Raw genomic sequence first — 13,497 nt, 5'->3', positions numbered from 1 at the left:
ACACACACACACACGTGTACACACACACAGTGTACACACACACAGTGTACACACACACACAGTGTACACACACGTGTACACACACACGTGTACACACACACAGTGTACACACACACACAGTGTACACACACACAGTGTACACACACGGTGTACACACACACACGTGTACACACACACACGTGTACACACACACACAGTGTACACACACACACGTGTACACACAGTGTACACACACACAGTGTACACACACACACATGTAGCAAGAACAACAACAATAACAACAACACTTATTTGCCCTCTGCTCGTCTCGTTGTGATCGTGCATGTGTCCGATTTGCTTGTGTTCACCGCCTTTGTATTCCTCAACTGTGTTGCTTAATTTTATTTTACGGGAAGCATATTAAGATATATTCTTAGTTCTTTCGGTAAAGTCACGTTGAAGGGAAACAATAAAATATATATAAAACAATAAAAATAATATGAATTACTGCAGTCACGAAAGCTTTAAATCTAAATTTAAGCATATTAAGAGTTTACATTTTAACGTAAAGTAACAAGAAAATGTTGACACTCGTGAGAACTTTCAACGAGAAATGTGTCTCTGGGGAAGGATTCCAGAGGCACGCGTTGACCAACGAAGGCGGACAAGTGGGGAGGAGAGATAATCTTTTTGACTTTGTGAAGATATTAACATCACGTTTGTTATCATGTTGCAAGTGTGTTAACCGTTCATTTATTTGGGTTGATAGTATTTCATTAAAAAGCATACTTAATTTTTTTTTGCTGTGAATCACATTTTAAATATATGTATACACAATGTTGGGCACGTTATTGTTAGAATGTTTAATAATTGCACCACACAGTGGAATTAAAACCTTTAATTTGTCAGTACGTAAAAAAATATTTGTTACAAGTTTAAACGGAATGCATTTAAGAAAAACACACGAATGTAGTTTGCTTGGAAATAATTAATGAATATTGATATATTTTTTATTTAAAGCTTTCGTGACTGCAGGGATTCATATTGTTGGTAATTCGGTAAAGTCACCTGCACGTAGAAGGGAAACAATAAAATAATAAAAATATAAAACAATAAAATTATTGTAAAACAATAAAATTATTATTCTTGGTTCTTTCGGTAAAGTCACCACCACGTAGAAGGGAAACAATAAAATAATAAAAATAATAAAACAATAAAATTATTGTAAAACAAAATTATTATTCTTGGTTCTTTCGGTAAAGTCACCACCACGTAGAAGGGAAACAATAAAATAATAAAAAATATAAAACAATAAAATTATTGTAAAACAATACAATTATTATTCTTGGTTCTTTTTGTAAAGTCACCTGCACGTAGAAGGGAACCAATAAAATAATACAAAATATAAAACAATAAAATTATTGTAAAACAATAAAATTATTATTCTTGGTTCTTTTTGTAAAGTCACCTGCACGTAGAAGGGAACCAATAAAATAATACAAAATATAAAACAATAAAATTCTCACGACGTTTCGACCGCAACACAAGCAATCATCATCAGATGATTTTATTGTTATTGTGTTATATTTTTATTATTTCATTGTTTCCCTTCTAACGTGGTGGTGACTTTACCAAAAGAACCAAGAATATGAATCCCTGCAGTCACGGAAGCTTTAAATCAAAATTCGTTCTTTTTTTTCTATTAAAAGCGACAGCCCCGTAATGTGTTAACATTTTTGTTGAAGCCCTCTATTGTATATTGTGTGCCGTTGTATTGATATGGGCAAGGATAACTTAGGCGACTATCTCTGCGAGTCTCGGTGAAATCCCCTAACCCCCTTCATCTCGCGAAACGTCGTGGGAATTGTATCGCGTGATTTTATTATTTTATTCTCATTCTCTCACGTGGTGGTGGTGACTTTACCGAGAGAAGCAAAGAAGACGAATCCTGTATCATTATCACTTAGGGGCCGCCCATAAATGACGTCACGCACCTATGGAGGGCGTCAGACGTTTGTGGCGATGTGTGACGTAGGGGGGGAGGAGGGGTTGAGAAATGTGACGTCACATCAAAATGCGCAACTTTAAATATCTATATTCTTAGCTCTTTCGGTAAAGTCACGTTGAAGGGAAACAATAAAATAATAAAAATATATAAAACAATAAAAATTCTCACGACGTTTCGACCATAACACAAACGGTCGTCATCAGGCGTTATGGTCGAAACGTCGTGAGAATTTTTATTGTTTTATATATATATTGTTATTTTATTGTTTCCCTTCAACGTGACTTTACCGAAAGAGCTAAGAATATGAATTACTGCAGTCACGAAAGCTTTAAATCAAAATTTAAATATCTACTTAATTAAATAGAATTGTTATAACGGCACTAATTTTGAATAATTTTCATTATTAACTATTTGATGTTTTAAATTTACTAAGGTCACCTTTTATTTATTCCATGAAGGAGCATTTCGCTTCTCCGTGGGAGAATGGTGATGCATACATTTAGTAAAAAACATTTTGAATGATTGTTATTAAACATTTTGATTTTAATGATTCTACCAGGGCTTTTCATTCTGTGGAATGAATATGTAATTGATATTATTGTACTCTCCATTTTGCTTCGTTCTACTGCAAAGTTTCAAGTATTTTTTTAATAGAATTACTTTTAATATTTTATAATTCTACAAATGTTTTCTCCTACAACATCAGAGTGCAGCGCCACATTAAATACGCACTACAATGACAATAGTGTAAAGCGATTTGAAGCGTGTTTCATTTTAAAAATGGAAATATGGTTTGGGGGGTGTGGGGGGCAGAACTTTGTGACGTCATATTTCAGGGGCGTCTGACTTTGTGACGCTGTGTGACGAGGGGGGCAGGGGGGGGGGTCAAAAATCGGCCAAACTCGTGTGACGTCATTTATGGACGGCCCCTTATGGGAACATTGCTTTTGACATACACGATTTTGAGATAGGCGTGCTTTTCGCGTATGCCAAGGAGTGCCTGTGGGGAGCGGTTAGTGTAGCGGTTAGTGCGCCGAGCTACAAACCTGGCGACCCGGGTTCGATTCCCACTCACGGCCAACACCAGTGACGATTGTCTGAACTGCTCCCGGGCCTCCCCTAGGTCGACTCAGCCTCAAATGAGTACCTGGTGCGATGCGGAAACATTGCCACGAAGGAGACAAAGGGTGGCCGGGCGTGGTGTTGGCCACCCACCCCCCTTGTTTGCTGTGCCGGCCTTCATAGGTGCTTCCCTAACAGCACTTGCCCCGACAGTCTGTTACAGGCTACACGGGGAGGGGGTCTTTGTAATGGAACAAATTCTGAATTAAACTCTAAGAGACAGGGACAGGAGCGTGTGTATGTTGAGCGTCTTTCGCACCGTACGTAGCCAAACCGTGCTGACCAGAGGCGTGGGGGAAGGGCAACGAACTTCAACGCAAAATCAGCTTCAAAGAAGTTTGTTTTCGGCATAGAGAAAGCACATTGATTAGAGAACGTACGAAAAGGTAAGAGACACATTGTCAAGAGAGAGGCGAGCGGGATTGTGCGGGGCGTTGGCGTTCTAAGGCACGGCCAAGGGCAGTGTCAGAGAATGTAAGTGTGTGGGCACGTCTAGTAGAACCTCTTTTGCACTGCACGTAGCTACCCGTGCTAATCGGGACAGCGGCCCAGCCAAGAGGAGAAAACGTGCCTGAGACCATCCCACTGCCGAGTTGGGAGCGATGAAAATCGGCTCATTCATTGGTTACGTTTTTTTGAAGCCAGCTGGCCAGGCGTTAGGGCAAAACGGAGCCCAACCTTTCACCCAGGCAACTGGCGAGCACGGACTAAGCTTGTGATTCGCATGCACTAACCTACGTACCCGCTCACCTACCCACCCAACCTATACAAGACAAAGATCCCCCGTGTAGTCTTAACAGGCTGTTGGAGGAGGTGCCGTTAGCGAGCACCTATGAGGGCCGGCACGGGTGGGTGGCCGGCACCACGCCTGATCGCCTTCGTCTCCCGAGTGGCGATGTTTACATACTGCATTCGGTAATCATTTGAGGCTGAGTCGACCTAGGAGAGGCATATGATCAGTTCAGATAATTGTCACTGGTGTTGGCCGTCAGCGGGAATCGGGTTCGTAGCGCAGCAGCGTGCTAACCGCTACAGTACCGCTCCCCATATCTACCTGTGCACCTGCCTGCCCACATGCATGTCCACCTACATGCCTACCTACCTGCCTGCCTGCCTCGTCACGCACTCGCAAACCCACTCATATACTTGCCCACCTACACGCCTACCCGTGCGCCTGCATGCACACCTATCCGTCTACCCGCTCGCCCACCCACCCAACCACCCACACACCCACACGCCCACACACCCACCCACCCACCTAACCCGCCCGCCCACCGGTAAATTAACGCTGCCCCCCACGTTCCTCGCTGCGTTTCGGTAGCAAGGGGGGGGCCGATGCAGCGCCTCACCGTGCGCAAGAAGGAGACAGCGGAGGTGGCGGGCGCCGAGATGTCATTTGCGCTGTCGCAACGGGCGCGCCACGCCGCCCGTGTGCTTCTGCAGCGCTTCCCCGACACTGGCTCTGACCCAGGTTCGTTCCCGCTTTGGAGTTGCCGGCGACGTTTTTTTTTTCCGTGGTGCTCCATTGGTGCCCTCTATCAACTAATCTATTCAGGCATTATTTTACCGGGTAAGGCTGCGCTGAGCTGCGTAGCCATTTATCAGCAGCGACCTGGCCACAAAATGATTGCTCGAATGAAGTGGCTTATCACGTGGACGTTCGCAGCAGCCAAATACGCTCAACGCACGTCGATTCGAGAGAGACACCGCAAACTCCAAATATACAGCAGCAGATGTCGGGGTTGGGATCGAACCCACGACCTCCTGTATACCAGGCGAGGGAGTTAACATCTCCTAGCCACCATGATGATGATGAGGGAGAGAGACACAGACTCCAAATATACAGCAGCAGATATCGGGGTTGGGATCGAACCCACGACCTCCTGTATACCAGGCGAGGGAGTTAACATCTAGCCACCATGATGATGACGAGGGAGAGAGACACAGACTCCAAATATACAGCAGATGTCGGGGTTGGGATCGAACCCACGACCTCCTGTATACCAGGCGAGGGAGTTAACATCTAGCCACCATGATGATGATGAGGGAGAGAGACACAGACTCCAAATATACAGCAGCATATGTCGGGGTTGGGATCGAACCCACGACCTCCTGTACACCAGGCGAGGGAGTCAACATCTAGCCACCATGGCACCCGTGACGCTGATGCAATTCGACGCGTGTCACTCACAGGGGCGAGACGCGAGGCGAGCAGGCCGAGCGGACGGCTCAACGACGGGATCGCTCAGGTCCCGCCACCGCGGGGGCGATCGGAGCTGGAGGCGTTCCGCCAGACCCTCCCCGTGGCCGCGTTCCGGGAGCAGTTGCTGGGCACCATCGCCAAGTCCAACATCCTGCTGGTGCTGGGCGAGACCGGCTCCGGCAAAACCACGCAGGTGCTCGCAGCACAGTCCTAGAACTCGGCGCTCCTTCATTCAGCATGTCGGGCTCATTTCCCCAGGACCACCACCACGACGAGCGGGGTGAACGTGGATTATTATTTTATTTTTTACCCCCGAATTGCGATCTTGAGGACTGCCTCCGATCACCGCTTAACACTCGGCGCGCGCCGCCGCCCGTGTCGTCCCCCACCCCCCCGGCAGATCCCTCAGTACATCCTGGACGAGGGCAGCCGTCTGGGGTCGCCGTGCCGCGTGATTTGCGCGCAGCCGCGCCGAATCTCTGCCGTCGCCGCGGCCGAGAGGGTGGCGGAGGAGCGAGGGGAGGGCGTCGGCCAGACCGTCGGCTACCAGATCCGGTTGGAGAGCAAGTGCGTGTACGCGTGTTGGCGCTTCCGTTGTGCGCGCGTGCGCGTGTGTGTGTGTTCTGTTGTTTTTGTTGTTGTTGTTGTGTTTTCCCTCTGGGCCGTGTGCTATTGTAATTTTTCTCGTCGTTTCATTCCAACTGTGCTAGTCGCGCCCCCACAATTAGCGCGGTCGGCTGCGTACGGTGTGAAAGACGTTCAACGTACACATGCGCACATGCACACATACGTTTGTTATTGTGTACTTTTACCGCTGTGTCCTGTCGTGTTTCTCCCTGCCCTGCGCCGTGTCCTTTCGTTGAGTTGTGTGATTTTTAGGGTTGTGTTCGGTTTGCGTTTCTCCGTCCTGTCTGAGCTCTGCAGTGACACAACTCTACGAAAACCGAGCCGGTGCAACAATATTTACGGCACATTTATTTTTGGTTAGGCAACGAAGAAATTATCTTGACAAAAACAGCTGTCGTGAAATCCTTCCTCTGCACGATGCAAGCCAAACAACAATTTGCCATGGGTATGGGTGGGGGTGCAGAACAATTGTCACAAGGAAATTTAGCATATCGCTTTATAGGCATTGTATACGATTGCTGAATTTGTGTTGATGGAATTGTTCTTCAACTCAACTGTCGGTGGTGAGCTGAAACAATCTTGTTGGGCGCACAGTGAAACACTTTTACCACCATGTGGTAATTTAATTGGTTTGGCTGTGTCGGCTGGTGGGGGGAGGACTTCACACACGTTGGACCATTGAGCACGGTTGGCTACGTACGGTGGTGCGAAAGAAGTTCAACTTGCATACCTACGTTAAATTTACGAATCGTAATATTGACTGACAACCTAGATGTTAGGTTAACAGGAAAACACCATGTATGTATTTGAGATCCCTTATACCTCAGCTTATCACTCAGCTATTTCAATGCTAAATTCTATGCTAATTCCTTTGTCAAGGGGTGCCTCTGCGGATGTGTATACTTTAACTTAGCTATTTCAATGAGCCATTTCAATGCTAAATTCTATGCTAATTCCTTTGTCAAGGGGTGCCTCTGCGGATGTGTATACTTTAACTTAGCTATTTCAATGAGCCATTTCAATGCTAAATTATATGCTAATTCCTTTGTCAAGGGGTGCCTCTGCGGATGTGTATACTTTAACTTAGCTATTTCAATGAGCCATTTCAATGCTAAATTATATGCTAATTCCTTTATCAAGGGGTACCTCTGCGGATGTGTATACTTTAACTTAGCTATTTCAATGAGCCATTTCAATGCTAAATTCTATGCTAATTCCTTTGTCAAGGGGTGCCTCTGCGGATGTGTACACTTTAACTTAGCTATTTCAATGAGCCATTTCAATGCTAAATTCTATGCTAATTCCTTTGTCAAGGGGTGCCTCTAGCGGATGTGTATACTTTAACTTAGCTATTTCAATGAGCTATTTCAATGCTAAATTCTATGCTAATTCCTTTGTCAAGGGGTACCTCTGCAGATGTGTATACTTTAACTTAGCTATTTCAATGAGCCATTTCAATGCTAAATTATATGATAATTCCTTTGTCAAGGCGCTTAGTGTTTTTCTTCTCACACAGCTTAAAGGTCGTGATCTGAGCGTGGCTTTTTTCACTCCAGCGCTGTCCTACCAGACAGTCTCGTCCCTTCACCTGATGAAGGCCGCTTGTGTTGTGGCCGAAACGTCGTGATTTTTGTTATTTTATTTTTTACCTACGTGGTGACTTTACCCAATAGAACCAAAGAGTATCCCTCATTAAAGGTCGTGATCTCAGCGTGGCTTCTCTCACTCCAGCGCTGTCCTCCAGACAGTCTCGTCCCTTCACCTGATGAAGGCCGCTTGTGTTGTGGCCGAAACGTCGTGATTTTTGTTATTTTATTTTTAACCTGCTACGTGGTGACTTTACCCAATAGAACCAAAGAGTATCCCTCATACCGTCGCGTTCCGCACGCGGCGTTGCGCGCAGGGTCTCGCCAAAGACGCTCCTCACGTTCTGCACCAACGACGTGCTGCTGAGGACCCTCATGGCCGGAGACAGCGCCACGTCTACCGTCGTGACGCACATCATCGTGGTACGTGCCGAGCTACAGTCGATCCACCACACACCGGTGCTCAAAAGTTTTCTTTTCAGTCTAATCTAGATTTGAAGTTTTCGTGACTGCAGGGGTCCACGCCCCTGGGTTCTCTCGGTAAAGTCACCGTGGTAGGTAGAAAATGAAATGAATTAAATCACGGCGTTTCGGGCGCGCGCACACGCAAGCGTCAGTCAGCAGGTGGGACAACCACAGCAAGAAAGAATTGCTGAAGTGGGCAAAAGGGCTGCTGCTGCTGTCACAAGAGGCTATCGAGGCCTGTAGATGTGGTTGTCCCACCTGCTGACGGACCCTTGTGTGTGCGCTCGCTCGAAACGTCGTGATTTTAATTTATTTTATTTTATTCGGTCTAACCCAAGATGTGGCCAGTTCCGGTTTCTGAGTTTTTGTTCGGTTTTAGTGTCTCAATCATTGGATTGACAACGGACTGTATGTACATGGTGAAGTTTAATTATTGTTATGAAGCTGGTGCTGATGCTGTTGCTACTGGTTGGTTAAAGGTGATGATGGTGGTGATGCTGGTAGTGTTGTTGCTGCTGCTAAGGGTGGTGGTTATTGATGGTTCTGCTGGTGGTGGTGATGGTTAAGGGTGGTGATGATGGTAGTGATAATTGTGGTGGTGGTGGTGATTAGGGGTGGTGATGATGATGGTGGTAGTGCTGGTGTTGGTTCTGGTGGTGGTATTGGTGGTGGTTCTTAAAGAGTGGTGCTTGCCACCCACCCCCTTGTGTACCGTGCCTGCCTTCATAGGAGCTACTCGCTTACAGCACTTGCCCCAACGAGTCTGTTAAGGCTATACGGGGGATCTTTGTCTTGTCAGTTGGTCATGATAGATTTTTGTTAACTGGTGGTGGCGAAATTGACAATGGTGATGATGGCGGTGGTGGTGGTTACATTGACGATGATGATGATGATGGCAGCGTTGGCGGTGATGTATCCACTAGGACGAGATCCATGAACGCGACCGCTTCTGCGACATCCTGCTCATCAAGCTGCGCGACATTCTGGAACGGCAGTGCAACCTCCGCGTCGTGCTGATGAGCGCCCCCCTCAACGTCTCACTCTTTTCAGAGTACTTCGGCGGCTGCCCCGTCGTCAGACGTGAGAGACGGCTAAATCCATCCGTCGGTTGAACACGTAGCGGTAGGCTTTCGCGACCAATATTATCGATAATGTATTAGAGGTTTTTTTGGGTTTGATCGCGTCAATGTAAATGTGTTGTTAAACCCGAGGGCCAATTTGTAAGATTTTGTCACGTAAAACAAAATATCGTTACTAGCACGGCGCACCGTTGTGTTGGAGGAGTAAACCCACAACATTTACCATTGGAGTGCGACATTTGCCGGTTGTAATTACCGAATGGTAAATGTTGTGGGTTTACTCCTCCAGCACACCGGTGTGTGCCGAATTAGCAACTCGTTGGCCACGTTTTGTTTACTTGACAAACCTCGCTAACCTGCTGCTGCGTCGGGTGGTGGCGGGTTTAACGACACAACATTTATATTCACTCGATCTAACCGTGCGTCGGCGGCGGCGGCGGCGGTGGCGGCGGCGGGCCAAACGCAACGGCGATGTTGGACGTGGCGGTGTGCACGCCATGTTGCCTCTCGTCCGTGGGCCAGTGCCTGGGAGGCTTTTCGAGGTGAAGCGGTTCTTTCTGGAGGACATCCTGCCCACCACTGGTTACAAGTCTAAGGAGATGGAGAGACGCCAGAAGGAGAAAGATCAACGTACGTACAGCCGGCAAAAACCACCCCCCCCCACCACCCACCCGCCCCCCGCATTGCTTGAGAGAGCCTCCCATTGTGTTGAGGCGGCGATCTCCAACTGTATCGGAATCAGGAGAATATTGATAGCGGTAGGAACCTCCTGGTTACACCACCAGCCCACACGGGGATTATTGTTGTTGTGTCCGTCCGTCGTGCATCCAAAAATGGGAGAGGTGGGGCTGGGTGGAGAGGGGAGGGTGGGGAGGGGCTGGGTAGGGAGGGAGGGGCTGGGTAGGGAGGGGAGGGTGGGGAGGGGCTGGGTGGGGAGGAAGGGGCTGGGTGGGGAGGGTGGGGAGGGTGGGGAGGGTGGGGCTGGGTGGGGAGGGGAGGGTGGGGCTGGGTGGGGAGGGGAGGGTGGGGAGGGGCTGGGTGGGGAGGGTGGGGCTGGGGGTGGGGGTGGGAGGGGTGGGGCCGGGGGGGCAGGGGCTGGTCACCCCGTGGTGCCCTTATAAAACTCAACGTTTAACCTACTCACGCCGGCTTGTGCCCGCCCTCACAGTCGGGCATATTTGCGGAATACACCACGGAGCCGCCGTTGACCCTGGTCGTTGACCAAGCAACCCAACGTTCCTACCGGCTCCCTCCGCAGGAGAATGTGTTTGTTCATATTGGAGGAATCCAATCAGCCAATGTCAACTGGGCTCTTCCGTCGCTCTTCTTCTTCATCATGATTGTGCAATCGCATCGCCACCGTAGCCGTGTTGTTATTATTAACACTGTGAATGTTGTCGTTATTGTTGTGTGTTGTTGTTGTTTTATAAACTGTCGTCCGTGTCGTTGTTATTATTATTAACACTGTGAATGTTGTCGTTATTGTTGTGTGTTGTTGTTGTTGTTGTATAAACTGTCGTCCGTGTCGTTATTATTATTAACACTGTGAATGTTGTCGTTATTGTTGTGTGTTGTTGTTGTTTTATAAACTGTCGTCCGTGTCGTTATTATTATTAACACTGTGAATGTTGTCGTTATTGTTGTGTGTTGTTGTTTTATAAACTGTCGTCCGTGTTGTTATTATTATTAACACTGTGAATGTTGTCGTTATTGTTGTGTGTTGTTGTTTTATAAACTGTCGTCCGTGTTGTTATTATTATTAACACTGTGAATGTTATCGTTATTGTTGTGTGTTGTTGTTTTATAAACTGTCGTCCGTGTTGTTGTTATTATTATTAACACTGTGAATGTTGTCGTTATTGTTGTGTGTTGTTGTTGTTTTATAAACTGTCGTCCGTGTTGTTGTTATTATTATTAACACTGTGAATGTTGTCGTTATTGTTGTGTGTTGTTGTTTTATAAACTGTCGTCCGTGTTGTTGTTATTATTATTAACACTGTGAATGTTATCGTTATTGTTGTGTGTTGTTGTTGTTTTATAAACTGTCGTCCGTGTTGTTGTTATTATTATTAACACTGTGAATGTTGTCGTTATTGTTGTGTGTTGTTGTTTTATAAACTGTCGTCCGTGTTGTTATTATTATTAACACTGTGAATGTTGTCGTTATTGTTGTGTGTTGTTGTTGTTTTATAAACTGTCGTCCGTGTTGTTGTTATTATTATTAACACTGTGAATGTTGTCGTTATTGTTGTGTGTTGTTTTATAAACTGTCGTCCGTGTTGTTGTTGTTATTATTATTAACACTGTGAATGTTATCGTTATTGTTGTGTGTTGTTGTTTTATAAACTGTCGTCCGTGTTGTTGTTATTATTATTAACACTGTGAATGTTGTCGTTATTGTTGTGTGTTGTTGTTTTATAAACTATCGTCCGTGTTGTTGTTATTATTATTAACACTGTGAATGTTGTCGTTATTGTTGTGTGTTGTTGTTTTATAAACTGTCGTCCGTGTCGTTATTATTATTAACACTGTGAATGTTATCGTTATTGTTGTGTGTTGTTGTTTTATAAACTGTCGTCCGTGTCGTTATTATTATTAACACCGTGAATGTTGTCGTTATTGTTGTGTGTTGTTGTTGTTGTTTTATAAACTGTCGTCCGTGTTGTCGTTATTATTATTAACACTGTGAATGTTATCGTTATTGTTGTGTGTTGTTGTTTTATAAACTGTCGTCCGTGTTGTTATTATTATTATTAACACCGTGAATGTTATCGTTATTGTTGTGTGTTGTTGTTTTATAAACTGTCGTCCGTGTCGTTATTATTATTATCACTGTGAATGTTATCGTTATTGTTGTGTGTTGTTGTTTTATAAACTGTCGTCCGTGTCGTTATTATTATTAACACCGTGAATGTTGTCGTTATTGTTGTGTGTTGTTGTTTTATAAACTGTCGTCCGTGTTGTTGTTATTATTATTAACACTGTGAATGTTGTCGTTATTGTTGCGTGTTGTTGTTGTTGTTTTATAAACTGTCGTCCGTGTCGTTATCGCTAATGTCTGGTGGGGCCACGTGATGGCTTGTCAATTCCCACTGAAGTGTTGTGTTAGGCCATGTAACGATCTGGCCAAATCTGTGTCGTCAAGACCCCCTCCGCCACCCCGAAGCAGCCAAACTAATTAGACCGTCACGTGCTGCAACAGGCGCTTCACGATGTGTCTGTTGTCATTGTTTCAGTTGTCCCACCGGTGAGTTGAAGGACAATTCCCGTAGCCGGATTCAGCGATTTAGATACGCGGCGTTTCGCTTGAAGCTACGTCAGGCGTTGCCGGGACGGTACCCAGGAATTCATATTCTTAGCTCTTTCGGTAAAGTCACGTTGAAGGGAAACAATAAAATAATAAAATATATATGACAATAAAAATTCCCACGACGTTACGACCGTAACACAGGAAGTCCGAATAATCGCATCACCTGACCGGGCTTCTTCATAGCTGCCATGACCTGTGAAGGTGTAGCGCCATGGATGGAACGGTACCTCGAACAATCAGGGGAGGGACTGCAGCACCAGCCCAAGAGCGGAGGGGCTGCTGGGGGCTCAGGATCCCCAGATAGTTGTCGTTGTTGTTGGCTTGCACCACATTGTGATTTTTTTGCACGCAGCGTTTTAATAAGTTTTTTTTGTGCGCGTGGAATATTTGCTTTGTTGAATTCCAGGATGTTTGTGTTGCGCGTCGTCGCTTTGGGATGTTCCGCGTTCAAATTTAGTTTGTTGCGGTTGCACCCGACTTAAGAGCCGCATGGCTCACAGGGCTATACCCAATACATGAAAATGAAAAATGAAAAAAATTAAAAAGGGCCGGGACGCTGTGCGGGCCGGTGGTGGGACTCTGGGCCAGTGGTGGGACTCTCAGCCGGTGGTGGGACTCTAGGACTGCCGGGGCCAAGGAAGCCAGAGTCTAGACCCGCACCTTGGCTGGGTCGGGTCAGGCGTAGCCTCCCCTAGGGTCATCATAGCCGGAGGAGCCGAGAGCGTAGCCAGTGTCAAGGCACGCTAGGAGTAGGCCGTGTCCCCTAGGCTGTAGCAGTGTATCAGGAGGACTGCTGGGAGTACCGTGTTGTCATAAAGAAGTTGCCTCTCCGAAGTGTCTCCGGAACCCACTACAAAGGCGTGTACACTGCTGTGTGTGTGTGTCTCTGCCTGCGTCTCTGTTTGTGTGTGACCCTCGTGGTGGGGAGCGGCGGTGCAGCGGTCAGCGCGACGCTGCGCTACGAACCCGGCGACCCGGGTTCGATTCCCGCTCGCGGTGATTATCTGAACCGGTCCCGGGCCTCCCCTAGGTCGACTCAGCCTCAAATGAGTACCCTGGTGCGGTGTTTAGTAAACATCGCCGCTGGGGAGACAAAGGCGGTCAGGCGTGGTGCTGGC

General features: G+C 46.6%; 1 protein-coding gene across 1 annotated transcript in view; it reads left to right on the top strand.

The window, feature by feature from the left end:
* Positions 1–13,497, top strand: part of LOC142905344 (3'-5' RNA helicase YTHDC2-like) — a 53,148-nt gene that overhangs the window by 657 nt on the left and 38,994 nt on the right. Inside the window, exons 2-7 of the mRNA XM_076060546.1 lie at positions 4,431–4,580; positions 5,303–5,505; positions 5,713–5,879; positions 7,843–7,948; positions 8,914–9,070; positions 9,592–9,699. Of these exons, the coding sequence (XP_075916661.1) occupies positions 4,445–4,580; positions 5,303–5,505; positions 5,713–5,879; positions 7,843–7,948; positions 8,914–9,070; positions 9,592–9,699 (877 nt within the window). The 5' untranslated portion in view covers positions 4,431–4,444. The remainder of the gene's footprint in view (positions 1–4,430; positions 4,581–5,302; positions 5,506–5,712; positions 5,880–7,842; positions 7,949–8,913; positions 9,071–9,591; positions 9,700–13,497) is intronic.

This window comes from Petromyzon marinus, unplaced genomic scaffold, assembly GCF_048934315.1.
Source record: "Petromyzon marinus isolate PM22_M1 ecotype Great Lakes invasive population unplaced genomic scaffold, UKy_Petmar_22M1.pri1.0 PM_G_Scaffold_20, whole genome shotgun sequence".
NCBI lineage: Eukaryota > Metazoa > Chordata > Hyperoartia > Petromyzontiformes > Petromyzontidae > Petromyzon > Petromyzon marinus.
Note: the sequence above shows the minus strand (reverse complement) of the source record. Positions and strands in the feature narration are given on the sequence as shown.